This window comes from Alternaria postmessia (genome assembly GCF_024291825.1).
Source record: "Alternaria postmessia strain BMP 2775 chromosome Unknown scaffold_5, whole genome shotgun sequence".
NCBI lineage: Eukaryota > Fungi > Ascomycota > Dothideomycetes > Pleosporales > Pleosporaceae > Alternaria > Alternaria postmessia.
This window is the reverse complement of record NW_026260078.1, coordinates 247277-274088: the sequence shown is the minus strand read 5'-3', so window position 1 is coordinate 274088 and position 26812 is coordinate 247277. Positions and strand designations below refer to the sequence as shown.

At 52.5% G+C, this 26812-nt stretch overlaps 12 protein-coding genes across 12 annotated transcripts; 6 read left to right on the top strand and 6 right to left on the bottom strand.

Moving 5' to 3' along the window:
* Nucleotides 1-274: 274 nt before the first annotated feature.
* Nucleotides 275-1766, bottom strand: J4E82_001356 (uncharacterized protein; the record flags this gene model as incomplete). The annotated part of the gene is made up of 3 exons (XM_051727671.1): nucleotides 275-949; nucleotides 1018-1472; nucleotides 1526-1766. 3 exons carry the CDS (start codon nucleotides 1764-1766, stop codon nucleotides 275-277), a joined length of 1371 nt encoding a protein of 456 aa, XP_051592516.1.
* A 1318-nt stretch (nucleotides 1767-3084) lies between these two features.
* On the bottom strand, nucleotides 3085-4040 carry J4E82_001355 (uncharacterized protein; the record flags this gene model as incomplete). Its single annotated transcript, XM_051727670.1, has 2 exons — nucleotides 3085-3196; nucleotides 3244-4040. The coding sequence occupies 2 exons, from the start codon at nucleotides 4038-4040 to the stop codon at nucleotides 3085-3087; spliced, it is 909 nt and encodes a 302-aa protein (XP_051592515.1).
* A 1168-nt stretch (nucleotides 4041-5208) lies between these two features.
* Nucleotides 5209-5943, top strand: J4E82_001354 (uncharacterized protein; the record flags this gene model as incomplete). Its single annotated transcript, XM_051727669.1, has 2 exons — nucleotides 5209-5870; nucleotides 5916-5943. The coding sequence occupies 2 exons, from the start codon at nucleotides 5209-5211 to the stop codon at nucleotides 5941-5943; spliced, it is 690 nt and encodes a 229-aa protein (XP_051592514.1).
* Nucleotides 5944-6303: 360 nt separating this feature from the next.
* Nucleotides 6304-7227, bottom strand: J4E82_001353 (uncharacterized protein; the record flags this gene model as incomplete). The annotated part of the gene is made up of 1 exon (XM_051727668.1): nucleotides 6304-7227. The coding sequence occupies one exon, from the start codon at nucleotides 7225-7227 to the stop codon at nucleotides 6304-6306; it is 924 nt and encodes a 307-aa protein (XP_051592513.1).
* A 246-nt stretch (nucleotides 7228-7473) lies between these two features.
* Nucleotides 7474-8994, top strand: J4E82_001352 (uncharacterized protein; the record flags this gene model as incomplete). Its single annotated transcript, XM_051727667.1, has 4 exons — nucleotides 7474-7513; nucleotides 7567-8579; nucleotides 8632-8880; nucleotides 8938-8994. 4 exons carry the CDS (start codon nucleotides 7474-7476, stop codon nucleotides 8992-8994), a joined length of 1359 nt encoding a protein of 452 aa, XP_051592512.1.
* A 521-nt stretch (nucleotides 8995-9515) lies between these two features.
* On the bottom strand, nucleotides 9516-10784 carry J4E82_001351 (uncharacterized protein; the record flags this gene model as incomplete). The annotated part of the gene is made up of 6 exons (XM_051727666.1): nucleotides 9516-9665; nucleotides 9716-10224; nucleotides 10390-10417; nucleotides 10469-10557; nucleotides 10607-10640; nucleotides 10701-10784. 6 exons carry the CDS (start codon nucleotides 10782-10784, stop codon nucleotides 9516-9518), a joined length of 894 nt encoding a protein of 297 aa, XP_051592511.1.
* A 1112-nt stretch (nucleotides 10785-11896) lies between these two features.
* Nucleotides 11897-13227, top strand: ARO2 (bifunctional chorismate synthase/riboflavin reductase [NAD(P)H] aro2; the record flags this gene model as incomplete). The annotated part of the gene is made up of 3 exons (XM_051727665.1): nucleotides 11897-11931; nucleotides 11982-12343; nucleotides 12392-13227. The coding sequence occupies 3 exons, from the start codon at nucleotides 11897-11899 to the stop codon at nucleotides 13225-13227; spliced, it is 1233 nt and encodes a 410-aa protein (XP_051592510.1).
* Nucleotides 13228-14588: 1361 nt separating this feature from the next.
* Nucleotides 14589-17497, top strand: J4E82_001349 (uncharacterized protein; the record flags this gene model as incomplete). The annotated part of the gene is made up of 4 exons (XM_051727664.1): nucleotides 14589-14720; nucleotides 14913-15919; nucleotides 15969-16313; nucleotides 16366-17497. The coding sequence occupies 4 exons, from the start codon at nucleotides 14589-14591 to the stop codon at nucleotides 17495-17497; spliced, it is 2616 nt and encodes an 871-aa protein (XP_051592509.1).
* A 617-nt stretch (nucleotides 17498-18114) lies between these two features.
* J4E82_001348 (uncharacterized protein) lies at nucleotides 18115-20693 on the bottom strand (the record flags this gene model as incomplete). The annotated part of the gene is made up of 2 exons (XM_051727663.1): nucleotides 18115-20144; nucleotides 20195-20693. 2 exons carry the CDS (start codon nucleotides 20691-20693, stop codon nucleotides 18115-18117), a joined length of 2529 nt encoding a protein of 842 aa, XP_051592508.1.
* Nucleotides 20694-21447: 754 nt separating this feature from the next.
* On the bottom strand, nucleotides 21448-23558 carry J4E82_001347 (uncharacterized protein; the record flags this gene model as incomplete). Its single annotated transcript, XM_051727662.1, has 2 exons — nucleotides 21448-22628; nucleotides 22679-23558. 2 exons carry the CDS (start codon nucleotides 23556-23558, stop codon nucleotides 21448-21450), a joined length of 2061 nt encoding a protein of 686 aa, XP_051592507.1.
* A 386-nt stretch (nucleotides 23559-23944) lies between these two features.
* J4E82_001346 (uncharacterized protein) lies at nucleotides 23945-25617 on the top strand (the record flags this gene model as incomplete). The annotated part of the gene is made up of 2 exons (XM_051727661.1): nucleotides 23945-24432; nucleotides 24486-25617. 2 exons carry the CDS (start codon nucleotides 23945-23947, stop codon nucleotides 25615-25617), a joined length of 1620 nt encoding a protein of 539 aa, XP_051592506.1.
* Nucleotides 25618-26166: 549 nt separating this feature from the next.
* On the top strand, nucleotides 26167-26781 carry J4E82_001345 (uncharacterized protein; the record flags this gene model as incomplete). Its single annotated transcript, XM_051727660.1, has 2 exons — nucleotides 26167-26246; nucleotides 26298-26781. 2 exons carry the CDS (start codon nucleotides 26167-26169, stop codon nucleotides 26779-26781), a joined length of 564 nt encoding a protein of 187 aa, XP_051592505.1.
* Between the last annotated feature and the right edge of the window lie 31 nt (nucleotides 26782-26812).

Here is a 26812-nt window from a genome sequence, read left to right as displayed (position 1 = left end):
ACGACTAGGCCTCCAATCGACCGTTACACGAAGCGACAATATGGACAGGTGTGATATGGAAATGCGGATGTCGGAGCATGAGTCCGGTTGATTCGATATGATATACAGGTAAATAAATGCTCCCTCAAACGAGTGTGTCAAAGTTGGCTCCCCCTAATCCTCAAAACTGCTGCGTCCTCCTTAGCACTCCCGCTAACTAGTTATGCAGTTCTACAATAATGGTGTCTCTACACGTCCTCTGGTCACCTACACATTGCTTTGGAAAGAGAAGCTGTTAGTACTGTCCTTGAACATGGGTGTTATGTCGGTTCCGCTGCTCCTCTTCGTTGGCATGGTTTTGGTGACCCTTACCACGTCCATGTCCACCCTGAGGAGCGTCAGAAGGCATAGTAACTCCAGCGGCGCCAGGGGTGATCTCACTGGCAACTGAGGACGCGGCTGATGAAGCAACAGCGGTACTCAGTGACGAGACAACCGTGGTACTCATGCCTGACTCTACAGCATTTCCTGAAGGCATGGCTCCCGTAGGCATAACGGTACCAGAAGGCATAGTACCATTTGGAGCACCGCCAGGACCGCCGCCCATACCACCAGAATTCTCGTTCTCAACACCTCCCTCTTCAGTCCAGTATGCCGCGGGGGTGATATTGTAAGAGTTGGTCGAGTCCATGCCGAACGCCAACCAGCCAAACAGACCCTCAGAGATGTCATCGCCCAGCATGACGTACTCCACGAATGGATCAACATCCTCAGCTTCTTCAGCGAGGATAGAGTCATCCGAGTTCGAAGTGACTTCCTGTTCGTTGCTAGCATAGGGTTCTACCGTGTCGGCGAGTGTGATAAGGTCCTGGTCGAAGAACATCTGTCCCACGTGTGTGATGTGGCCGCCTGAGAGGGTCGAGTTGGCGTTTACGGTTGCGTTGAGTCTGGACATGACGTGGATATGCGTCTACAATACAGTCGTTAGTTGGTATGAATTATGCAAGAAGAAGATCACGCGGAATGGCGAGGACTTACAGCACGGCCGGTGTAATGTCCTGGGAAGATGGTCTGAAACACAACAACACCGTTTTCGTCGCTCTGCTGGATGCCACGCAATGCAGTGTTCTGCAAGTTTGACTCGTCATCTTCACCAACCCCGTTACCTTGAGCCACAACACCAGAGTACACACCAGTGGCGTTGCAGTGCCACATCTCGAGGTAAGCCTGGGGAACAGGTTCACATGTGTTCACATCGATGATCTGGATGTCCAACGTCATAGGGATGCCCTCTTGGTTTTCGGTAACGTCTTCTCGCACAAGCTCGCCTTCAACCCAGTAAGGACCTTGTGTGACCTCAGGTGTAAGAATGCAGGAGTTGTTTCCTGCAAAGAGAGTGGCGGGATCGGTGTTGGCAGTGACGCCAGTCATGTTCGACTTGTGATCGGTAGCGAGCACAGTATCAAGGTCACGGATGCGCAGGTATGGTTTGTCTGCTCAATACATCAGCTTCCAGTCTAGGGACTTTTCTCGGGAACAAACGTACCTTGGGCGATGGCCCGCTTAGCTCGAAGCTTTTCCACCATGGCGCTGCGACGAGCGTGCATAGTGATATCGTTACCACGCGCCTTGAGTGTATCATCGCAGTGTGAAAGAGACCGCTTGTTATTTGCCAAGTAGGCTCTTCGCTCAGCAGCGTCTCGCGCATGCTGTGCAGCACTTTCGCCTGGGTGTGCGAAAGAGCTCTGAGCCAAGAAGGCGACACTGATAAGGGCGGTAAGCTTCATGATAGGCAGTCGCTTAGTGAACTCGTGAACTAATGTAAAGAAGGAAAGCGATGGCGATGGAGACTTAGACTGCTACCGACCACTGACTTTATATCTGCAGCTCCTTAGCCTCCCTGGGGTCTCTAGATCACGATGTCGATGATGGAAACGAAACAGAAACATGGTGTTCGTCCTCCTATCCTTGACCCATACCCATGCCCTGCATGATCCTCTTCGACCTGTACGAGTCGTCACAAGCATACGCAAGACATGCTACTCTTTCGTAGCTTCAGCCGGGCTTGGCGACATGGAGGTCTGGGAGTATGTACGCTTGGACCCACCATTGGATCACTTCCTATCATTTTTGCTTGGTGTTGTATATGACCGTTGCTGTGATACGAAGCGCGCGTGTACATACCCAAGTGAATTCGCCGCAATCACAGCCCATGATGCAGTTTCCATTGTCGTCCAGAACATTATCACGATACAACCGGTCACAAAGCCCGATAGTTCACATCAACATGCCGAGCCTCAATGTCAATTTCAAGCTGCAGAAGAACCCCATCAGTTCAAACCACTAGCCTCGCGTCTCCCCATGCCCGTTCTTCCAGCCCTGAACAACACGGCTAGTCAGCCACGTAAGCCTCCAATGATACACCACGCAACTCAAAGCAAATCGGACCCAACTGAATCAAGAGACCAGATCTCATCACTTGTAGTTTGGTCTCCAACGTCTCTGTGTATAGTCGACATGCCTTACGTATGTGCGGGTCGAGCATCGGTAGGTTCCGCCGAAGAAGACGCGTAGACATGTCTTGGCAAACACTTCCAGCACCCAACTCTACTACTTTTGAGGTCAAGCGCACTTCGGGAGAGCCGCATACCCAGCGTGAAACTCTAGAGTGACCAATGAGGCGCTTCTTGATTATGTAGGTGACAGTTCTCGTTCAAGGCAAATCCCGGGCATGAGGCTTGGCGGGCTGTGCTTGCGTAGGTGTGCTAGGAGGCTTGCGCGTGGGCAAGAGACGCGTAGCGAGGGCTAAGCATCTTGCATTGGTGCTTGACCTGATGTTTGGGGGCCGAGAGAGTGCAGACAGGGAAGGAGGGGCGTTTTGACCTTCCAGGATTGCGGAGAGTCACCGATGTAATCCTGAGGATGAACTGCTACGTGAATAGATCTGTGATGTTTGTCTTGTTCTTTTATATCATGTACCAGTCACGACGCTGCAATGCCGAGATTTTGGTGAGGCTTGAGAGTATTATTTTTTCATTCGACCTTCTCGTATCCGTTCTCTGTACGCTGAACAACAAATCGACCACCATGTAAACTCACCCTCCATTAGTCGAGATGCAGCTCGCCTTCGCGGTCGGCGTAGGGGTAGTACTTCTGCGTCTCGGTCCATAGCGTCTCTTCGTCCATTTGACTTGCATCCAAGCCTGCAATGATGTCCCTGGTAATCTGTTAGTCTCACTCTTCCAATCGCCGAACTCAACTTACTTATCTTCAGCTAAAACCTCGAAGCCTGGTACACAGTCAATGAGCGCATACATGACGTAGCTTCCAATGAACGACCACGAGAATCCGACGAGGGCTTCCAGAACCTGAATACCAAGCTGCCGTACATTGCCGTCGAAGAACACTCCGCCAACGATTTCGGTGAACCCATCGTAACCAGCGACTTCTTTCTGCGCAAAACAGCCGGTGGAGATTGTTGCTAGAATACCACCAAGGCAGTGTGTTGCGAAGGTGTCGCCGTGGTCAACCCATCTCCAGCGTCGAGCAAAGTCACTGAACTTGATACGAAGCGCTTGACGACAAAACAACGCACCAAGTATACCAAAGAGGAAGGCTGTTGGCAGGTCGATAAAGCCTGCAGAAGGCGTAATCATGATGAGTCCAGAGATGGCACCCATAAAGCATGAGTCTAGACTCCAGCGTCCCACTTCCACGTAGGTGTAAACCATCCACGTGAGCGACCCACTTGCAGCACAGAGGTTCGTAACACACAAGGCCATTACGGACTTGAAGTTGAATGCCAGAGTCGTCCCAGCATCAAAAGCCAGCCACGAACCCCAAATACTGATCAGAGCGAGAAGTTGGCAAAGCGAGTTGACAGGACGGTGGACGACCAAATGGGATGGCGTTCGGGTCGACGACTTGCGTGAGCGGAACAACGGGTATGAGAGATATACGGACAAGGCTGTCGCTGTCGCTCCAGAATTAATATGCACTGGCGTACCGCCCGCAAAATCCACCACGCCTAGATCCATGAGAAAACCACCACCCCATACCATGTGAGCTAAGGGGTTGTAAACGAAGGTAGACCAGAGCTATTGTTGGTCAGTTGACCTCGTTGGCGCAATCGAGTTGTGTGAACTCACAAATATGAATGGTATCAATGGAAGTATTCTCCCTCTCTCACATGCACCGCCGACAGCGATAGCAGCCACCGTAGCTTGGAAAACCAATTGGAAGAAGCTGAACAACACTGCAGGAATTGTTCCAACGGGTTCTGCTAGGACATTCTTGTGAAATGCGTATTTGAAGTCTCCGAAGACCGCTCCTCCCTCACCGTATGTCAAGGTATATCCAATGAGAAACCATTGGATTGAGCAAACAATTACTGATAGGATAGCTGGCATGATGGCTGCCAGAGAGTTGGAACGTGTTGTATAACCAGAGTAGGCTATACCTACAGCTGGTATGATACCCCAGCCTTGACAAAATCAGCCAACGTGGTGAGTATCTGTGGAAGATGTACGTACAAAATACCGAACAGACGAGCACAAAGAGCGTATCAGTTCGATCGCAAGCCTCCCAGGCCTGCAGCACCTCTGTAGGTAATCCCATAGTCAACAACTGTTACACGAAGCCGACCCCTAAGATTGAGCAGACGGCTCTTTGACAATCCTTGTGAAGATACAATTGAGAATAACGAGCCCGTAAGGTGAAAGACGTCGACATGGGTTTAAGCAGCCCGCAGGAACAAGCAAGCCACCTCGGCTGAACGCAACCCGCTCCCGGTGTCCGCATTCCATCCCAAAGCGCCCAGCATTGAGGCGCTTGATAGGCACCAAGAAAGGATGTCATTGGCTTGACTACAGGTTGATGTCGATCGCGGCGCGACAATAAAGATAAGGAAGCGTCCCGACGGTCAACAACAGGAGAGCTGGTCGAGCAGTGCATTAGTCGACATTCAGCCTAGCATCAACGCGTGGTACCCGTGACTCTGTGGTTTGCTTCTGCAACGCGCCATATCCAGATATGGGGGTTCCAACAAGTCGATGGAGGACAAAAGAAAGTTGATGAAGCGTTATGAAAGTCTCGGTCGTTGCACACGGCGGATCCATCTCCACATTTGGTCGCACTAACGTCATTTTGAGCCTGCGCGAACTTTCCAAGGTTGGAAGGCACAACTCCAACTACGAATTGTGAGCGCTGTCCCTGACTAACCTACTCGAAATGTCCGATAGCGAAGAGAACGATGTCTTTGGCGTTGCACAGGATTTTGTTCCTCCAGCGCCCATTAAACCTGCTGGCGATTCCGAAATAGATTTCGACGGTCTGCTGGCACCCCCACTCAAACTTCATGAGGATCTGAAGAACGGTTGCGGCGGGCAGCTATGGCCAGCTGGCATGGTCCTGAGCAAATATATGCTCCGGAAGCATAAAGATGATCTCGCGGGCAAAGAGATAGTTGAACTCGGCGCCGGAGGAGGGCTGGTCGGGTTGGCGGTTGCGATAGGTTGCAAGGTCGATACTACGCTGCATATCACAGATCAAGAACCAATGTTTGAACTCATGAGGCGTAACATTGCGTTGAATTCTCTGCAGTCTCGTGTCAGCGCATCGATATACGATTGGGGCGAACCGACGCCGTCACACCTACCAAGACACCCGGATATCATCCTAGCAGCAGACTGCGTATATTTCGAGCCCGCATTTCCATTACTACAACAGACGCTAAAGGATCTGATCGGCGAGACTACTGTGTGCTATTTCTGCTTCAAGAGGAGGAGACGAGCGGATCTGACATTCATGAAGACGGCGCGGAAGATGTTCGACGTGCAGGAGGTGGTCGATGATCCTGATAAGGAGGTATATTCAAGGGAGAAACTGTTCTTGTAAGCGTAAATGAACCGACCATTAGCAGTGGCTAATACATGCAGATATCGCATCACTAAGAGGACTACGTGATGAGAAGGGTCCAAAGAGTAGTACGCCAGCGTCTAAGTGGGTGATTTGATGCGAAAACTCCTGGTGTGTGCTTCCATTGGCCATGGGGTTTAGGTATGCCAAAGTTTGGAAGACTCGATTCGCAGCTCAACCTTCATTACATCTTTCTTTCCGATTCATGGGGCCTCCTGTTCAAAATGCTCGCTCGTAAGAAGAACATCATCATCATCATCATCATCATCATCATCATCATCATCATCATCATTCATCTGTCAGCCACACTAGGCTATGCTTAGGAGTAGTAGGCTTTGATGAAAGTACTGAGTTATTATCCGACATGATACTCAACCCTTTGGTTCTATCTTCAATCGCCCACGCAACTTATGCGCTCTCCTTGTTCTTACGATGACTACTAGCCTCGTGCCGATTCTCAAAGAACTTGGCCGTAATCCCAATGAGCGCAATGACAGTCGAAACCGCTAGGAAATTTACAACCATATTGCCCTTTTCCCATTCCTCTTCCACCTTGATGCCATCCCTGCGCAGCTTCCTTCGCCTAGCCCATATATGATCATTTACGTTGTCCTGCGTTTCTTTGTGCCTTATGTCGTCAAAATGGGGAACTTGATTGCCTTGCTTCTGCTGTCCTGGACCAAAGCCGCCCCATTCGCCGTAGGACTCTTGACCGGCATCCTTACCTGCTTCCCCTCGTTCGTGTGCGTTGGAATATGCGTATTCGGCTCGCTTCGCACCATGGCGTCCATAGCCACCAGATTTGTAGAACGAAGGCGGTGGGCCTCGGAAGGTACTGCGCTTCTTGTTCAGCCCACTAGCCGGTCTTGAGCCATAGGCAGCGGAGCTGTAGCTCCCTTGCGGGTATTCATTCCCGCTCTGTCCCCATCGCGACTGCCGTTGTGAATGCTCCAGTTGAGCGTCGTATTGTGCACGTTTCTCTGGGACGGAGAGAACGTGGTAGGCTTCGCTTATAGCGACGAAACGTGTCGAGGCTTCGGGATCATTGCGGTTGTGGTCCGGGTGGTTTTTCTTGGAGAGGGTATAGAATTGGCGCTTGATTTCAGAGGCAGAAGCCGTCGAGGTCAGATGCAACGTCTCATAGTGGTTGACCAGCGCATCGGCGGGTCGTGGTGCTGTGGCATGCAAGTGTGCGACCTGAATGCGCCGCGGAGGAGCAGGTATTGTGCGACGGAGACATGCGTGACAGACGTATTGCGATGACAGGCTCGGTAGACGCGGGGCCGAGGATGAAGCGATTGATCGCAGGAGAGTAGATGGGCGGGGTGGCATTGCCCATTACCAGTATCCGGGGGTGTAGGTGCCCATGCAGGAAGTATGGGTTTGAGTGAAGGGTGGGCGCGCATGGAGGACGTCATCGCCAAGTTGCCGAGGCTAAGACAAGCATGGCCTAGCTGTGGCTAATCGACCGAATGCGTGGGCGATAGCCCACCGGCGTCTGTTAGCGGGGCGATTCGAGAGGCTCGTAAATTTCAAGATTGTCCACGAGACAAGCACTGAACGATCTCCACGGTCAACATGGCGGCCAAGGTAGCGGACGAAGTCGCCAACTTGAAGTGTACGGCTTTCTGCGGCCTCTTCGCGCGCGTTGTAGCCGCTAACAGCATACAGTGGACGACACCAGCAGTAAGCCAACCAACGGCGCAGCACAGGACGGCGACAAGCCCACAGGCGACGCGGACCATGAAGACTCGGACGACGACAATGAGGCCGAGGATGGTGCCCCCGAAGGCGGCGAGGGTGCTGCGAAAAAGAAGAAGAAGAGAAAGCCCCGAAAGAAGAAGAAGGCTGGGGCAGCAGGCGGCGCAGGAGGACCCAAGGTGCAGACATCACCGCCACGAGTCCGCATCGACGAGCTCTTCCCCAACAACTCGTATCCCGAGGGCGAAATCCAGGAATACGTCAACGAGAATGCGTACCGCACCACGTCCGAAGAGAAGCGCCACCTCGACCGCATGAACAACGACTTCCTCACCGAATACCGTAAAGGCTCAGAGATTCACCGTCAAGTCCGGCAATGGGCTCAGAACTGGATCAAGCCTGGCATGTCGCTTACCGAGATTGCCGAGGGCATCGAGGACTCGGTTCGCGCCTTGACAGGACATCAGGGCCTGGAGGACGGTGATGCGCAAATAGCGGGTATGGGCTTCCCAACTGGTCTGAGCATAAACCATTGTGCCGCACATTACACGCCCAACGCGGGCAACAAGATGGTCATCAACTACGAGGACGTGATGAAGGTCGATTTTGGTGTACACATCAACGGTCGCATTGTCGACAGCGCCTTCACTCTGACCTTTGACCCTGTATACGACAACTTGATCAACGCCTGCAAGGCCGCTACCAATGCTGGTATCAAGGAGGCCGGTATCGATGTTCGCATGAGCGATATCGGCGCTGCCATCCAAGAAGTCATGGAGAGTTACGAGGTGGAGATCAAGGGACAGATGCTGCCCGTCAAGTGCATAAGGAACCTTAACGGTCATTCCATTGGCCACTACACCATTCATGGCGGCAAGACCGTGCCCATCGTCAAGGGCGGTGACCAAACAAAGATGGAAGAAGGCGAGACATTTGCTATCGAAACGTTCGGTAGCACAGGAAAGGGTTATGTTCGAGACGACGTAAGTCACTCACCCAACCTTCTGCACTCTACTCAACTAACAACCACCTCAGATGGAGACATCACATTACGCCAAGAGGGCGGATGCACCGAAAGTCGCTCTTCGTGTTTCTTCGGCGAAGACACTACTTAACTCAATTACAAAGAATTTCGGTACTCTGCCTTTCTGCAGGCGGTACCTCGATCGATTGGGCCATGACAAGTACCTCTTGGGCTTGAACAACCTGGTCAGTGCGGGTATCGTCGAGGCTTACCCCCCGCTGTGCGACATCAAGGGTAGTTACACGGCACAGAGCGAACATGTAAGTAATCCAGGTGGTTGACTAATCTTTGCAAGGACATTTGCTGACGCACGATAGACATTCGTACTCCGACCCAACTGCAAGGAGATTCTCAGTCGCGGTGACGACTACTAAGCCCCACTTTTATGCTGCACATGAATTATTGTCATACTTGTAGTGAATTATAACAAGTAGAGATGAGGCTTCAGGGTTTCCATTCATGAGGTAATGGCTTCACGTTTGGAGTCAGGCATAGCATACATTAGAAACAACAAACAGTAAACAAACAGCATAGCTCATTGATCAAGGGTCATTTGCTCGGCTTTGCAATTTGCGTGTTGTTGAAGACTGGCGTGTCAGGACCAGTACATGTATAAATCAAGTAGTCATGCCGACACATCGTGTCCTCAAAACCCCGACGAAGACTCCAGTGAATGGCATTAGACTTGGTTAGGAGCTGGTCATCATCACCACGAAAACGTGCATTCGAGTCTGAAAGTCCAAGTATTGCATTGGGACAAGTCGTCGTACGTGTCAGAAAACTATACTACGCTCGCTCTTGAGCACTAGATTGATATGATATCGCTTCGCGAGAACCAAAGGAATCTAAGGCAATTTCCCCCTTCTCCTGTCCACAAATGTCATTTTTGAGGTGCTTAACCCTCGAAGGTGAAGCTGGTGCCGAGCTTGTGGCCGGCCTCGTTCAGCTTCTGGGTATCGAAAGAGCCACCAATACCGAAGGTCAAACCGCTGTTGACCTTGGTGTTGTAGGCGAGGGAAGCAATTCCAAGGTTGTTGATCTTGGCCTATATGGGATTAGCATGAACGCCCTCGTGCATACCAGGGACCATCATACCTTAGCGAAAGACGCAGGGTCAAGCTTGTACTTGGCAGCGAGCTCGAGGCCAACGTTGTTGCCAGACTTTGAGTCCCAGACAGCGCGAGCACCGGCCTCAACAGCGGGATTGACGCGCTGGTAGTAAGAGGCGGTGAAGACGCTCAGGGAGTTGGTGGCAGTGACGGCAGCGTTGTAGAGAGGGGTGGTGTATCCGACAGCGGCGGAGTACTTGGTGATGGCAGCCTTCTGCACATCGTAACCGACCTCACCACCGACGACCATGCCCTCGTGGCTAACAACAGCATCGGCAGTGGTGCCAATTGCGCCGGCGGCCGAGTAGTCGACGAAAGCACGGCCGTGGAAAGCGGGCTGCTTGAAGTGAAGGTTGACCTTCTGGCCCTTGTTGCCGGCAGCGGGGCTGAAGTTGGAGAGAACCTCGGTCTTCAAGCCGCTGGCGAAGGTGTCGTTGAGCTCGACCTTGGTCGCCAGCATGTTGGCAGTATTCCATGACTGGGTGATGCTGATGCCTGCGTCGTCGGTTGTCAGCAGGTTGATCCCGTAGCCGCTTACAGAAGCACCCTTTTTGCCTGGGGGCTGCTTCATGTAGAATATATAAGACTGAAAGTTGGAAGACGTATGAATGGGAATTACGAGGCTCGTAGAGCGGGGGAGAAATGAATGGTTTGTCGTACCGTTGGAAAGCGACTTCTTGCCCTCAAGCTGGTTGGTTCGTTAGCAATGGTATTTTTCCGCGTACTGTCGCATACTTACAGAAGAGGTGACGGGCCCATCGTGGGCAGAGGTTCCCTTGGCGGTGAAGTTGACACCGTTAGGGGCCTTGAGCTTGACCTCAAGGGCAGCTGCGGGCGCGTCAGTGCTTGAGCTTGGGAGTCAATTGGTGTCGCGGACCTGCGGCAGTGTGGTAGAAGTCCTTGTTGATAAGCTGGCGGCTCCGTTAGCAATGGCGCCATGCGGGAGCTCGTCGCGGGGAGCCAAAACATACGTCGTTCGAGGCCTTGGCGATGTCGCTGAACGCCGGCGGCGGGAACTTGGGGATGATCTTCTCGACCTTGACGTATTCAGTCATAATGGCGGTTTGGTGGGGGATGCGATGGAGGATAGAGGGGTGTTTTGGGGGTGGTGTTGCTGGCTGGAAGCAAAACTTCTTGAGAAGTCACGGCAAGGGTCCGCGCTAGTAATCCCGGATGATCTTCGTGCTGCCAGTTGGTCGGCAACGTGCGCGGATGGGAGCTCATCTATTCACCCATCTGACTCCATACTGGCCGTTATTTCATACGCTTTGTTGTCTGGTCTTGGTATGCATCGTCCAGAACCTCTTTCATTCTACTTGACACTGGCTTGATCCGATTGACACCTGCCATCTGTCCTTCTCAACCACGGAAATGCTCTCAGGCGCAGTCACCCTCGCGCGTGCCATCGTCTTCCAGTTGTTCGACCCACTCGCCCACGTATATGTCGTCGCCAGTCCTTCCTTGACCGGAAGCTTTGTACAGCACAAGAACAGCACATGCCATGAGGGGTGGGGTTGTCTGCTTGGGCGACAACGTTGACCCTGCAAGCACATCCCCATGCCACTATAAACCAATCACCATTTCAAGGGCGAAGACTGCCAACCTATTTGCCAATTCCTGCGGTTTCCATGTCAAGTCTAGCAGTCGAACAGGATCGAAGCAGTCTAGGTATATGCTTAGTCCGCATCTGGAGCGAAGCAGCCCCGGAGCTCTTGATCCCTTCTCCTCATGCTCGTTCTTGTTCCCATCGCATAGTGCAAGCCAGTGCCTCCGTCGGCTTTTCTTGGTTATATCTTAGAATCTTAGAGACTCTTTCCTGGGCTGCAGTTCCGATTGCTCAATTCGCATGAAGTGCGTTGAAGCACCGATGGAAGGGAGACATGGGTTGCCTATGTAATCGAATCCAGCCTTACCATCGGTGGCCGATCTCGGGTTTCCAGACGGCTCTACTCCGCGCCCCGCTAAATAAATAAAACTCCTAGAGTGACTCTGACGTTGATTATTCTAGCGCACGCGTCTGGACTTGCAACAATACAACAATTAGTCTTCTACTATTTTTTTTAAACGTAGAGGCACCTCTGCATACACCGGATACACGTTTCCTTGGCTAGACTCGCTGTTCAGAAGAGAGCCGGATCTCCACAAGCTCGCCAACACCACAACCACAATGTCTACCTTTGGTACGCACTTCAGGGTCACCACGTACGCACCCACCTACCATATGATCTACTATAGTATACTGAACCCCGTAGCTATGGTGAATCCCACTGTCTTTCCGTCGGTGCCATAATCGATGGTTGCCCGCCTGGCATGGCCCTCACTGAGGACGACATCCAACCCCAGATGACGCGCCGTCGACCCGGCCAGTCCGCTATCACAACACCCCGCAATGAGAAGGACCGTGTAGAGATTCAGTCCGGTACAGAGTTTGGCATCACATTAGGCACCCCAATTGGCGTCCGGGTCATGAACGAGAACCAGCGCAAGCAAGATTACGGCAATCAGACCATGGACAAGTACCCGCGACCCAGCCATGCCGACTGGACATACTTGGAAAAGTACGGTGTGAAGGCTAGCTCAGGTGGTGGACGCAGTAGTGCACGAGAGACGATTGGTGCGTGACTTTACGCGCGATCACTACGCGAGTGCTGACAATACCCAGGAAGAGTAGCAGCTGGCGCCATAGCAGAGAAGTACCTGCGCGAAGCCTACGGTATCGAGATCATCGCCTTCACCAACTCCATCGGAAACGAGTTCCTCTTCCCCCCCACACCCGAACACCCCACCGCATCCACGAACCCAGAGTACCTCAAGCTCATCGACTCAATTACACGCAACAAGGTAGACGAGTTTTTGCCTGTGCGATGCCCGAGCGAAGAAGTCACAAAGCGTATGGAGGACTTGATCGCCAAGTACCGCGATGCGCAGGACAGCATAGGTGGCACAGTGACTTGCGTCATAAGAGGCTGCCCAACAGGCTTGGGAGAACCATGCTTTGACAAGCTGGAAGCCAAGTTGGGACATGCCATGCTGTCGATACCGGCGACCAAGGGGTTTGAGATCGGCTCTGGCTTCGGAGGCGCACAAGTGCCTGGTTCAATTCACAATGATGCCTTTGTCAAGGCTCCTGCTGTTCCGGCTGGCGAGAACCCTGATGCAAGCAAATATCGTTCGAAACCAAAGCTCACTACCAAGACGAATAATTCAGGCGGTATTCAAGGCGGTATCACGAACGGCGCGCCCATCTACTTCAACGTAGCGTTCAAGCCCGCAGCAACTATTGGGCAGGCACAGTCGACAGTCACCTACGACCAGGAAGAAGGTGTTTTAGAAGCCAAGGGCAGACACGATCCTTGTGTAGTGCCTCGTGCAGTGCCCATCGTTGAGATGATGGCTGCATTGGTCATTATGGATGCTGTACTGGCTCAGCAGGCGAGACAGGGCGCAAGAAGTCTGCTGCCGCCACTGAAGGGTGTTCTGCCCGTCAATGGTGCATGAATAGACTGAACGGCACTGGTCGGGTATAATGGGAGTTAAGGTGTCAGAGGCTGCGAGTTTTCCAACATTATTACCCCCAAGACAGAAAAAGTTATCAGACTTGATGTACAGAAAGACACGTCACTGCTCAACAACTCAAGACCCATGGATAAGCTTGGGAAATCGCTCTAACATGCTCTTTTTCTTTCAATTCGAACCATGAGAACTCGAGCCAGAGACTCCCATTCAAATCGAAAGGTAATTCACCTCGAACAGATCTGGCCACACCATTCGGCCGAACTGACAAATGTGACGAAGAGACGACAGTTTCACATGCGAACAGGCTACGCGGCAAGGTTGGTGGTCGCATCTGGACCTTTGGTGCATGGCAAGTGGTCGGTATGTTGAAGAGTGGTATTGTAGAGTAGTCGAGACAATTCCGGTATAATGGTAAAGGCACCGCCACCTGGTAATACCTTGATCCGTAAACAAGCCGAAGTTCACCGGAGACTAACGGCAATGCATTGGCAGCGGATGCTATCGGGCCTTCCTCTCCACCAAAAGCAAGAACCCTGGAGATCGGTCGCTAGCGCATGACATAGGACATACTCCGCCATGACAACCCCTCTTCATCCAGTTTATCTTCTTGCCCACAAGCAGCGCTTCTCAGGTGCCGCTCCCTCTTGTCTCGCCGACATCGAGATTGCGCACCAGGACATGTTCCTCCTTGAGCCTATGTGACGCGGCCGTGGCAGATCGATCCAGTGCTCGGTGCGCCATGCCGAAGCTAGTCGGTGATGCTCCTGGTGCTCCAGAAAAATCTGTCCTGTCGCAAGCTGATGCTGCGGTACCCGAAACAAGCTCCATTGGTTGAAGCGTCCCAAAGCGCGCCCTGACGTTTGTCGCATCTATCTCCGCAAAAGCCTTTCGCGTCCAGGCACGTCAGCTGATTCATGCCATTTCGGAACTTCGATTCGAAATTCCCATGTGTGGCACACCTGTGAACGCTTTTTTAACCCTTTACCGCCCACCGGCAACTGCAGAAGGCGTCTGAAACCCGATCTAGATCCTGCAACAGACCAATCGAGCCGCTTGGTCGTGGTCGCGCCTTGTCTTTTGGGGTGCCGCTTCTAGTCTTGCCACCCTGCCGAAAATCATCCATGTGCTTTTGTATCTTGCCGAGCACAAACTACGGCAGGCACGTTGGATGTCGCGACGGCCGCCAACGTCACAACTACCTAAACCGAACCCGCTGTTCTTCTGCTGCGACCGCGGTGGCTAACCCGTATTACTTTCCCACCCGGCCCAGAGGAATGGCATAACTAACACGTACGTCCTCGGAGCCTGCGCGGATTGTCCCTTCACTCCCCTTGTGATCAACAATGGCCCGCGGCGCTACTGCCACCTCTTTCAACAGGGACGATCAAGACAGCTCGCAGGCCCAGGATACCAAAGCCAGTAAGCGGCGTTGTGTACAGTCGGCCTGCGTGCCCTGCCGGAAACGCAAGTCCAAAGTGAGTATCATTCCTCTCGCTGCATGGCCCAATGCTACATGAAGCTCGTACGTGCGGCCTGATGCTGGACATTCGCCTCCGCGGACGACTCATTGCCTGCTGAATGCAATTTGCAATTCTTGTTTGGGCCACTCTTCGGGGAACTCTTCCGGCCCCTCGCGAATCGCCCTCTTGCTGACACCTCATTCACAGTGTGACGGCAGTACTCCCGTATGCGCAACTTGCACTGCCGTCTACAAGACTGAGTGCTACTACGATGCTGATAGCGAAAGTCGTCGTACTAAGGCAGCCCCCGCAACTACCAACAACACTGGCACCAAACGCGATGCCTCCCTTGTCGCCGCCTCCAGCTCCGAGAATGCGTCCAACGCCGAGTTCATCATCAATTCCCTGAGACGCCTGCCAGAAGAACACGTCCAGGAATTTCTCAATCATATTCGAAGAGACCCCAACCTCGACCTCGCTTCTTTGGCCGACCAATGGCGCAAAAACGTGTTGCTGACACAGAGTGAGCCCGTCGACGTCCAGAGTCTCGAGTCGGACTTGAGTGTGCTGCTTGGGAAGCCAGCTGTGACGTCCACCGGCCAAAGCAGACACTTTGGTCATTCTGCTAGCTTGGGCCTGGTCCCGGAGGATGAGAACTTCTCTGGTGGTCGGTTGCGTACCAATAGTGTGATGCCAGAACGTCAAGGTTCTACGTGGACCAACGTGACGGACGACTTGGCTTTCGTTGAGAAGCTACTTGATCTTTACTTCACCTGGAGTCACCCTTTCTATGTTCTCTTCAGCCGAGAGTGCTTTTACAAAGATTTCAGGGCAGGGCGCGACAAGTACTGCTGCTCCTTACTGGTCAACGCAATTTGCGCATACGCATGTCACCTTACAGACGATCCGGCGGGCCGCACCGATCCCGACAACTTCCGCACAGCTGGCGATCACTTCTTCGCTGAGGCCAGGCGACTATTATTCGACGATGAAACCCCGAGCCTTACGACGGTTCAGGCCCTCTGTATCATGTCCATGCGCGAGCCGAGTACGGGGAGGGAAAGCAACGGCTTTTCCTACATAGGAAGATGTCTTCGCATGTGTGTTGAGCTTGGTCTACATTTGAACTACGGAGCCAATGCTACCCTTGGCTTAACGCCGAGTGAAGTCGAAGTGAGAAAAGTCACCTTCTGGGGCTGCTTTACTGTGGATACGTAGGTCTTATTCTACCTACTTTGCATTGGCTAGGCTAACCTCACACAGGGTCTGGACAATCGTTACTGGTCGCATATCTCAACTTCCTCGAGCCGCTATAACTCTTGACAAGCCCATCCTGGAAGAGACATCCAACCTCCCTGAGGCTTTCCCCGCACCTTTACAAGTCGCAGCGGGTGGTGTCGTAACCACCCGCATGTTTCTCCAGGAGTTCACCTCACTCTCGGAGCTCGTCAATGACAACAACCACATGTTTTTTGCGCCAAAGGAGCGGCTTACAAGCAGTAAACTACTCGACTGTTACCACAAATACCAGGCGTGGTACCGAAGACTACCACCTTCTTTAGGTATAGAGGGCACGAAGGAACCCGAGCCCCACATCTTGGTACTACAGTACGTCCAAATAATCCATCGATGCTAGGACAAGAACTGACACTAGGTGTAGTATGCTGTACTGGACAATTATCGTCCATCTCTTTCGCCCGCTGCTCAAAGTCGACCTCATTCACTCTGACATACGCCCTCGCGACATCTGCATTAACGCAGCTAACAAAGTGTCTGAACTCGTCAGGATCTATCGACAGTTCTATAACTTCCGTCAGGCTCACCTGCTCATACCGCACACACTCCTCACCGTCTGCGTCGTGCATCTGCTCTATTCGAAAGATAACAGTATCTCTCGACAAAACCTTATTGAGGGCATGCAAGGTTTGGATGATCTTCACGAATGCCATTACTTTGGGGCGAGGAGCTTCCGGATCATATACACCTTGGCGAAAACGTGGAAATTACCTTTCCCAGAGGAGCTTAGCAATTCTGTCTTGATACCAACAAGTGACCCTAACAAGCCCAAAGGCCAAATCAGTCCTCCGGCTGACCCTCTCTTGGTACCGCCCAATACAACGACGATCACCGGTAACCGGATAGGGCCTGGTCGCCTCCATCCACCTATCGCTCAAAGAAGGGAGAGCTTGTCAATGTTTGCCCCTCAACCCCGGTTACAGCTGGCTACACACCCTGCCAATCCGAGACCAAGTAGTGTGGTGTCCAGCCAACACCATCTGTCCCCTGTTGTCGGACATACACCTTTACAGAGTAATTACAGCACAGGGATCCCCATGTCGACATACCAGTACTCACAACCCATGTCCTCCGCATCTAGCATGTCTACCACAATGACATCGCCCGCCACAGAACCTGCAGAATCCATGTTTTGGAACCCAATTCCCGGTGTGCCAGGTCCAATCGTACCGCGCCACAACTACCAACAAATAAGTCCTATGGGTCTGGAAAGCGTACTCCACAACACTGATATGAGTGATCGTCTTGGTCGCGATGGTTTCAAAATCAGCGAGGATTGGCGATCGAGTCATATTGATGGCTTCGCTACCGGTGTATACGGCAATCCACACAGCCAGGGAGGCCCTGGGTATGCACATCGAGGAAGCTATGCGCAACAAACGGATAACGTCAGTTACTCACAAGACACGCACGAAGGGCACCATCATCACACACAAGAAGAATATGATCCAACATGGTGGCAGAATACGAATGGAAACCAGGGTCCGATGAGCTGACAACTGCACGGTATGAAGCATAGAGATTGGAGTGTGGCCTTCTTCGGGCAGCAGCTGGTTCGGTGAGCTCTGCAAAGGGGTGACTCCCGCGTAGAAATGTTCACAGCATAGAAAGTGTATCCAGGCATCGTTCAGTGGAGGTATGGCGCACAGCCGCTGGACTATACGCATGTTAATTTTACATGGAAGGTTTAATTCTGGTGGCTACGAGCTGTTATAGACATGGTCATATTCAACATACAAACAACCACTACCAGACAACTCACAATCTGGCTTCCACGAGGCTGTTTTCGACTTTCAAACCCTAACAGAGCACCTGTGTGCGCACTTCAGTATGATTATAGTTCCATCGTGATGCTTCCCCCCGACAAATCGAAAAGCCGGACTGATTACGCAGCTGTAACAGTAGAAGCGGGAGTGACAAGGTGTGTATCAGATTTATCGTGATTACATGTATAGATATGCAGGAAAGATAGGTATAGGTGATGAGAGATGTCGAGGGTATAAACATGTGTAAGAAAGAGAAACAATAAGGAGTCCAGTTGAGTAATACAGTGTGAAGCACGCCAGCAACATGTAATCAACACAACACGCCGCCTAAAATAACCGTAGAGCACTCAAACACCTTTCTGCTTTCCAGCTTGAACAAGAACACTAGCAGTACCAGCACGCTCCTCATACAACCGCCTCAGATCTTCAACCGATTGCTTTTTCAGATTCATTTTCTTAGGCTTCAGTGTTCTGCCTCTTGCAGCCCCATCTTCAGCTTCCGCACCACCCTTGTTTTGGTCTTTGGCAAAATTCTCGAAGCTGGGCATGCGCTGCATAAGGCTTGGGCTCGGAGTGCGTAGACGGGGCGGCGCGGCCGGAACGGGAAGGGTGCTTGCCTTTGTGGGCACGCTTATAATAGGAACTTGAGGGGTTACCGGGTAAACAGGTCGAGCGAGTGAGTTGATGCTAGGACTGCGGTTCATTTTTGTTGCAGAGAAGTGGATGCTTGGGCGGCGAAAAGCAGATTCTGTCGCTGGTGCCGAAACTGCGCTTTGCGGAGAGGTCATTTGAGGCGATGCTACACCTTCGCTTGATGCGTATGTGGATGACGGACCTCGCTTTACGGCAGAGTTGCTGTAGTAATTACCTGTAAGCCCAGGAAGCGCCATGCCGCCCATGGGTTGTCTATGAGCTTCATCCTGCGCGACGACGGCCTTGGAAACATTGTCAATCTGCGTCGAAGTCAGGGTTTTCCTTTTAGGAATGTTGAGTCTAGGCGCAACAGTAGCAGTAGTAGAAACGTGGGGAAATGAAGCGTCTTCTTGTGCGCCAATAGATGCTGACATGGGAAGGACTGGAACTGGATTACTCGTACCAGACTTCTTCTCATCCGACTGTCCATTCCATCGTGGTGGTACCTTGGGGGGCTGACCGATGCGATTGTCGTCATTTCGAGGTGGAGCAAAGCCATCAGTGGTCGCAGCGTAGGTCACAGGTGATTCGGCGACGTTTTCAGGGGCATCTGATATGACAGTAGAGTAGCGAGGAGGCACTGAAAGGGGCGGTGCAGGTTTCCGCTGAACAGAATCGGCAGAGGATTTTGCTGACGGTGCGCGAGACCGTGGTGGTAATGGAGGCGGCAATTCCTCACTCTGTGTCTGTTGTGGCTCGTGATAGGTAGGTAACTTTTCGTTGTCAAGTAGCGTTATACCACTCATCTGATCTTCCAGCGAGCCTTTGCTATCTGCAGAATCTCGCTTCGCATCTGCAGGATCTTCCCAGTCGTTCTCGTCTCCAGGTAGCTTGAGCTCTTGGTAGAAAGCTTCCTCAGTCTGCCCACATGCTTCTCTTAGCCCTTCAGTCCACATGTCAATTGCTTGCGTAAAGATTCTCCTAATTATGGAAGACATCTTAGCGTCTTCTAGCTGATCGGGACCACACAGCAATCCTGGTGCGAAACAAACAGCCAAGTTTTCGGCCGTCATTTTGTTTTCCTCTTCACGTGCGGCTATGGCACTCAAGAGAGGCAGGAGATGCCTACATAGGATCTCGCGGGATATGCCAGGTAACAAAGACCACTCTGAGGTTGGCGAAAATAGATCTGTGAGCTTTTCGAGTTCAAGGATTTCTTGGCTATCCCCATAGAGTCGCTTAAGATCTCGATACGAGTCTGTTGGGAAGATGGGCTGGCGCAGAGATGCGTACCATGCTTTGATCATAGCTGCTGCCATAAAGACCGAGTATGCGTCGGTTGGGACCACCTCAGCTAGTATCTCATCTTGGTGTTCTGCATGTGGATATGGCGGCAGGGGAAGTGTTGCGTCGTTGTCCTTCCAGATGATGTATTTCTGGCCCCTATCATATGCCTCCTTCAACGCGTCGCGCAGCCTCGAGTGTGGGGGTACACGGAAGAGACCCTCGGAAGTGATGTTCTGCTCCATGAGCACGAAGCTTGTTGTTTCTCGCAAGACGCGGGGAAAGCGTGTCTTGCCATTAGTGGCTGTAGGGAAGGGAGTGCGGGCACCGAATGCTCGCTTCCCACTGCCATTGAAGGCAGAAATGTGCTCTGACACTCGGCGGTCGGCAAGATAGGTCGAAGGAGGAATCAAGAGGTTTTGGATCTGGATTTCGTGGGCAAGCTGAGTCAAGTTGGATACTGGAAGGAGTCAGCATTGGTGCGCGCTAGGGGGACATGTAGATACGTACGATGGTAGATCTTTCTCCTGAACTTGGGGCTGACAATGGTAGAGAAGATCTCGGTCAGTATCCTCACCCAAGCTTTCTCGTGCACAATGTATAGTCTTTGTAGCCTCTTTCGCATGGCCCTGGATAGAACATGGTACGCCTGTAGAAACCAGCCCCAGCCAGGCCGGTGCTTCTTGCTAGTCACGGAGCCATCGCCATCTCCTGCAAAGAAGACGACCTCGTACTCGAACCCCTTGAGTAACTCGTCTTCTTCCGGCAGACGCGCAAGAACATAAGGCAACAGGGAGTCGTAGTCTGCTTCGTGCGAGTCTGGGAGAGCGGCGGCGTTGAGGATGAAGACGGGCCTTCCCTCGTGCGAAGGAAGCGGCGAGCGGTAGAGGACGGAAGCCGCGATTTTGGCCAGGTCGGGGGAGTAGTTGGAACTATGCTGTGGTGGGGGTACTGCTGAGAGCGAGGAGCTGCGCAGCCGACTGGCGATGTGAGCACGCACGCCGCTCATGGCGCCGAACTATGGTGGTGGGGAGCTTCAGTCAGGGTTGCGGTTGACGGGGGACGAGAATCGAGGGCGAATCGAGTATATGAGCACGTGTGCAGAGAATACCTAGGTATTTGGAAGAGTTGGCCGAGGGCCTGAGGCGGTGCGGCGGTGCGGCTTATGCGGAGATGCACCGCTCGAACTATAAACAATCCTTTGGTACGTCACATTCACGAGCGGCAACAGGGTCTCAACTTTCTTAGCGCAGTCGAGCACGGACGTGGCTGGCTCTGATTTGGCTCTACTACTCTAGAGTCCCATGTGTTTCAGATGCCGCGTCGCCTCTACGAAGAAGCTAGCTGTCTTCCAGCTGGTACCTTTCATATGCACTGAAGGTACGCGCGCCAACTTCTGTATAGAGGCAAACAGGATAACGCCGACTGTATACTTTTAGCCTACATTATAATTAGCTACAGCCCGACAAAACAAACTATCTCTATCGTAAGATGCTGCTCAGCAATCCAAGGCCCAAGCATTGCTGGCGTGGGGCCAGATTTGGGATTCGCCCTGCAGAAGACGCGCGGGGGGCTGCACATGTAATATCACGCATTACGGTCAAGACAAGATACCCATGACTGAATAGTACTGGGCATCATTTTTCGCCTGGGCGGCAAACTCTACTTCCAAGTATCGATAATCATTCCATGACATGACACGCGTTTGCTGTGAGGCGCTCCCGCTGATCAAGTCGCACATTGCGCAGCATGGCCCCCCAGCGCTACTCATCCGTCTCCGAGCCTGTGCCATCGCCTGCACCCTCAGCAGCCTGTCCATCGAATACTAACTGCACGCCTTCTTCTTGCAACCTCCTTCGTAACATCTGGAAGCGGTGTGTTCTCTCGCCAAACTCTTCCATACTGCTGTTCGCTTCCTCCAGCACCCGTGCTAACCCTTCCTGCTCCAGACCTGGCTGCACCAACCTGTCTATTCCTATGCTTTGGAAATATATTTGGAATTGTTCGAGTTCGGCTAGTAGCTCTTCTCGCACCGCAGGATCGCGGGGGCGCCCTGAGAGTGCTCCAGCTACAGAAGCATCGTAGGATTCTATGCTGTCATCAGGAGGCAGTGGGTCAGATACTGATGTGAACTTGGCCTTGACTTTGGGATCGAGAAGAGCCATGAGCGGTTGGTTATCCGAAAGAATGACATGCCTGCCAAGGTCCGTCTCTGGCATTTGCGCAAGCCAGTATGGGTCCTCCCCAGCTCCCAGCTCTTCTTCGAAAGAGTAGCAGATTTCCACAAGCAAAGTCGTTCCTTCGGTGTTGTTCCACAAGTCCTTCGCCTTGGGTACATAAAGCTGGCATAATAGTTCTTGGTACTCGCCGTTTGGTTCTTTTCCCCATACAGGTTTTGGTATTGGGGAAATGTCCAACTCTTTGCACAGGCGCGCCGCTAGCCATGGGTACTCTTTTACTGCGTTACGCAACGTCGAGCGTGCTTTTTGTGGCTGCTTGACACGATCGTGAGCAAGCGCAACACTGAAGGCGAGGTTTGGCGGAACCTTCCACTCTCGCTGTAGATAGTCTGATTCTACCAGGTCAATCAGGGCTCCCGGTTCTCGCCCCCTTAGGGCTAATTGGTCTATAAGTAACCGAAGACAATAAGGATCGTGTTCAGGGTCCATGGCAAGTAGCATCTTAGCCCACTCGAACGACGTGCGCCATGTCGCGCGAACACCCAGTGTGGCTATGTAGCGCCATACAGCAAGCCAAAATTCGCGGTTTTCCGGACGGCGAAAGTCCATACGGGCTTTGCCGGACGCCAGGTTTGCAGAGAAGGTGGAATGCACAGAGCGTCCAAAAGTGAAAAGGGCGCGCTCTAACATGTCGGACGCAGCAGCAGCCTCTCTTTGTTGCTTTGCAATTTCGGATACCTGGAGCAGAGTGGAAATGTGGAAGGCTAAGGACAGATTTAGTATTTTGACTTGAATAAAACACAAGGGGACTTACGGTTGTGATGCAGGAGTTGGATCATACGCTCAGAGTCCATGCTTGCAACGCAAATCTGGAACTGTCGCTGGACATCCTGATACGTTTTGTTGTGAACAAACCTGTACTCGACTGTGCCATCTGGTCGCTTCTCAACAATCTCCATGCCGAGACCACCAGAGGTAGCCCGTGGCCACTCCTCTTTGCCTTGAATAAAAATGTTTCGTCGAAGTCCCAAAGATGCAAGGTTGCGATTGCCAGGGGCGTTACGCCCTGCGATTGCAGCGGCGATGCCACCTTGCTGACCACGTTGTCGAGGCCGCGCCTCATCTTCGGCACTTTGCACTGCTGCTCGACCAAAGAGCCTCTTCATCTCGTTGGCGGCATGAAGATGTTGTGTGTCCACACTGAGCACGGAAAAGAGCTGTTTTTTCTCTTCACTAATAGTGTCCTGCTGATCGGGCCCAGTCTCCGTCCGACCGTTCATGGCCATATTAAGAGCAAGCAATGCCTCATCGATCTCATCGAGATCTGACTTCTTGGCTGAAGCAGCAGTCTTGTCGGCATCTGTAGCCTTGCCTTTAGCTTTTGCCTTCTTTTTTTTCTTCTTGCTCTTCTTTGAGGGCTTTGATGCAGGCATAGACTCGGCCTCGGCCTGTCCATCAGAATCTCCAACCTTGGGTTTGACGTCCTGGTCTGCGTCTTCTTGTTCCTCCTCATCTTCTTCTTCATCTTCTTCACCACCATCGCCTAGCATCGCGAACAAGCTGGGTTTCGCCGTTGTCTTGGGCGCCACGTCAGGCTCCGACTCGTCCTCGTCTTGGTCATCTTGAGCAAGTTTTTCCTGTATCTGCTTCTCTTCAAGTTCTCGCTGCGCCCGGCGCAACGCTCGCGAAGACATTTTGTTGCCTCGAAAATTATGTGGTTGCGGTAACGTGATGACGTCGTAGTGGTGGTTTGGAATGTTAGCCGCAGGCGCAATCGGCTTTGTACGAACAGGGGATAATTGGCCCCGCTTAGGCGCTTGGATGTAGCGTTCTCCCGAACTGCACCATGATTTCACTGCTGTAGTCCATCGTGCTGGCCTACCTCACTTCAACGATCCTTCACTCCACCTGCCAGATGCGGGCTGCCTTTCAAGTGCTTCGCTCTGCGCGCCGCCCGTGCCTGCGCAAGCTTGCCCGCAGTCGTGTCGGCGTCTTCGCGCCGAGCAATGGCCTAGGCTTCCGGGCTCATCATCACCATCACTACCGCCAGCGCACCTCCCCCAACGTCCTTACCTCGTCCATGCAGTTACGTGCCCTCACAGGTGCGTTAGTGGCTGCCGCCTTCGCCTCGGGTGCCTTCTATGCTTACAGCGACAAATCCTCGACAGGACATTCGCATTCACCCGCCGATCAAGCGAGGAACCTGACCAACGCCGCGAGTAGCGAGCCTACACGAAAGGCTCTGGTCGTCGGCCCCGGTGAACTTTATACGGGAACAATCACCGGCACTGGCCCAATCTCAAAAGAGACGGATGACTACGGTAGAAAGGTGCTGGAGATGCTGGACCCCGACCAAGCTACTGCCAAGTTGAGGAAAAACGAGGAGTCGTGGCTTGTAGGGAGGGGACAGGGAGTTGTGCGATACGACGTGGTGCAGATCCCCAGCAACTCTCCGATCGAAGATGACCATGCCGAGAAGATTATCGAGGTACCATCAAATCTGGCAGCTACCGACAATGGCGCTCCCGCCAGCGACTGGATGTTCTGGGGTGTTTTCGACGGACACAGGTAGGCTTGCCCTATATCAAGGTTACGCGTCATTTCAATGCTAATGTCCACAGTGGCTGGGTTACTTCAGCCAAACTCCGTCAAACGCTCATTTCCTATGTCGCACGCGAGCTCAACACGACCTACAAGTCCGCCGTCGAGGACCCTGCACTCCACTTCCCGAGCTCCGATGCTATTGACAAAGCCATCAAGACGGGCTTCATCAAGCTAGACAACGAGATCGTACACGAATCTGTCAAAAAGGTTCGGAAGGCTCAGTCAAAGATCGCTGCTGCCGAGCTGCTTGCCCCCGCCTTGTCCGGTTCTTGTGCACTTTTATCCTTCTACGATAGCCAGTCAAAACTGCTGCGAGTTGCCTGCACGGGTGACTCGCGCGCTATCCTAGGTCGACGAGGCCCAAATGGCAAGTGGACAGTGACACCTCTGTCTGAAGACCAAACTGGCGGCACCACAAGCGAGGCAGAGCGATTACGCCGAGAACACCCAGGTGAGCCCAATGTGGTACGTAACGGTCGCATCCTAGGTGGGCTGGAGCCATCCCGTGCTTTTGGCGACGCCTCCTACAAGTGGTCGCTCGAGACGAATGCAGAGCTCAAGAAGTCCTACTTTTCACGGTCACCGTCAACGCTACTCAAAACTCCCCCATATGTCACTGCTGAGCCTGTTATTACCACAACCAAAGTAGAGCCTGAAAAAGGCGACTTTGTGGTCATGGCTACTGACGGTTTGTGGGAAATGCTTACCAACGAAGAGGTCGTTGGCCTAGTTGGGCAATGGCTCGATGCTCAGGGCAACCCGAGCAGTCAAGGTTCACAGGCTCAGTCCTGGCTCAAAAGTTGGTGGTCAACACAAAAGCAACTGCCTGTCGAGCAAAAGCCAGGTGAGAAAGGGGAGGGGCAGCGTGCACCAATCCGCCAGCAGCAGTGGGGTACCAAGACCAGCCTGAACGAGCGTTTCGTAGTCGAAGACAAGAATGCAGCAACTCATCTTGTTCGAAACGCACTTGGCGGAAAGGACCAAGATCAGCTGAGTGCACTGCTCACTCTTCCAAGTCCCTTTTCTCGACGATACAGAGATGATTTGACAGTTGAAGTCATCTTCTTTGGAGAGGGTACAGGCACTGGCAACGTTACCCGGAATCAGGAAGCGAGCGCCGCAGAAGCTGAGGCCAAGGCAAAGCTATAAAGCGACATCTCGTTTCTAAATCTGAAGATATATGTAGTGATATCCTTGAGCGAGCTGACATGCGGCTCACGGCGTTTGTGGGCTCTTTCGAGTATGGCGTTTGGTAAGAGCATGACGCGCCCAGCGAATCTCTTTTTGAGTTACACCGTAGCATAGCATCGCTTTCGAATCCTGAACTGTAGTGAACCAGGTTCTCGACCTGTTTAATTCACCTCTCTGGGTGCACATGATTATTTCTCTGTTGCGTTTGGCTCTTTCTACACGCGCAGATGATGCCATCTCTGTGTGCATTCGAATCTTCGTGCGTATGATTATATACCCGCGTGAATCCGATTCCATCACGACGTGCTCGTGTGTCCATTACTCCTTTCTGGTTAGATTCCGCAACCTCCGCATGATGTCATGGTTGCGACTGGAAGCATCATGAACCGCCCACAATACTGCAAAACTTGGTTAAAGCTCTGGTAATTTAGTACTCCACAGCCATTTTACACTTGTCGTACTTTGCTGTTCGAATTTCCAACTTCTTCATTTATCTGAATAAACATAATGGCCGAATCACTAGCAGCATTCCGTGACCGCAGGTCGAAGGATCTCCGCCAGCTTGCAGAAGAACATCTGCAACATGAGTAAGCAGCTTCATACTGCCGCCTAGGACAGCAATGTCTAACCGAGAACAGCCTCAACCAACAAGATCGCGACATACTTCAGAAAGCGGGCGGCAAGGTTTCGACGCACACTGGTTTCGCATCAGCAGTCGGGCTAGGTCTAGGACTCTATACGGCATTCCGACTACGAGCTATGCGCCTTGCATACTTCAGAGCTTTCCGAGCCATGGAGAAGCCGGTAGAAGTGCGCTTCGCAGATGGTCGTACTGAGCCTATCCCAGACATCACAGCGAAAATATCTGGGCCTTCACGCTGGGGCGATGCTGCGACCTACTTCCTCTTTTCCGTTGGCGGCCTCTTCCTTGGTGGTGAACTGGGTCTGTTGACGGGTACAGCCAGCGCAGCGAGAACGGTTACCAAGGACCCGGCGAGTAGGGAGAGGATTGAGAAGGCGTTTAAGAATTACCGAATTGATGTGCTACAGAGAGAGATTGAGCAGCTGAAGGGCAAGAGTAAATTCGAGGAGTTCTTTAGTAGTGGGCCGTCTAGTGCGTAGGTCGTCAAGCCTACGGCCTGAGCTGTAGTAT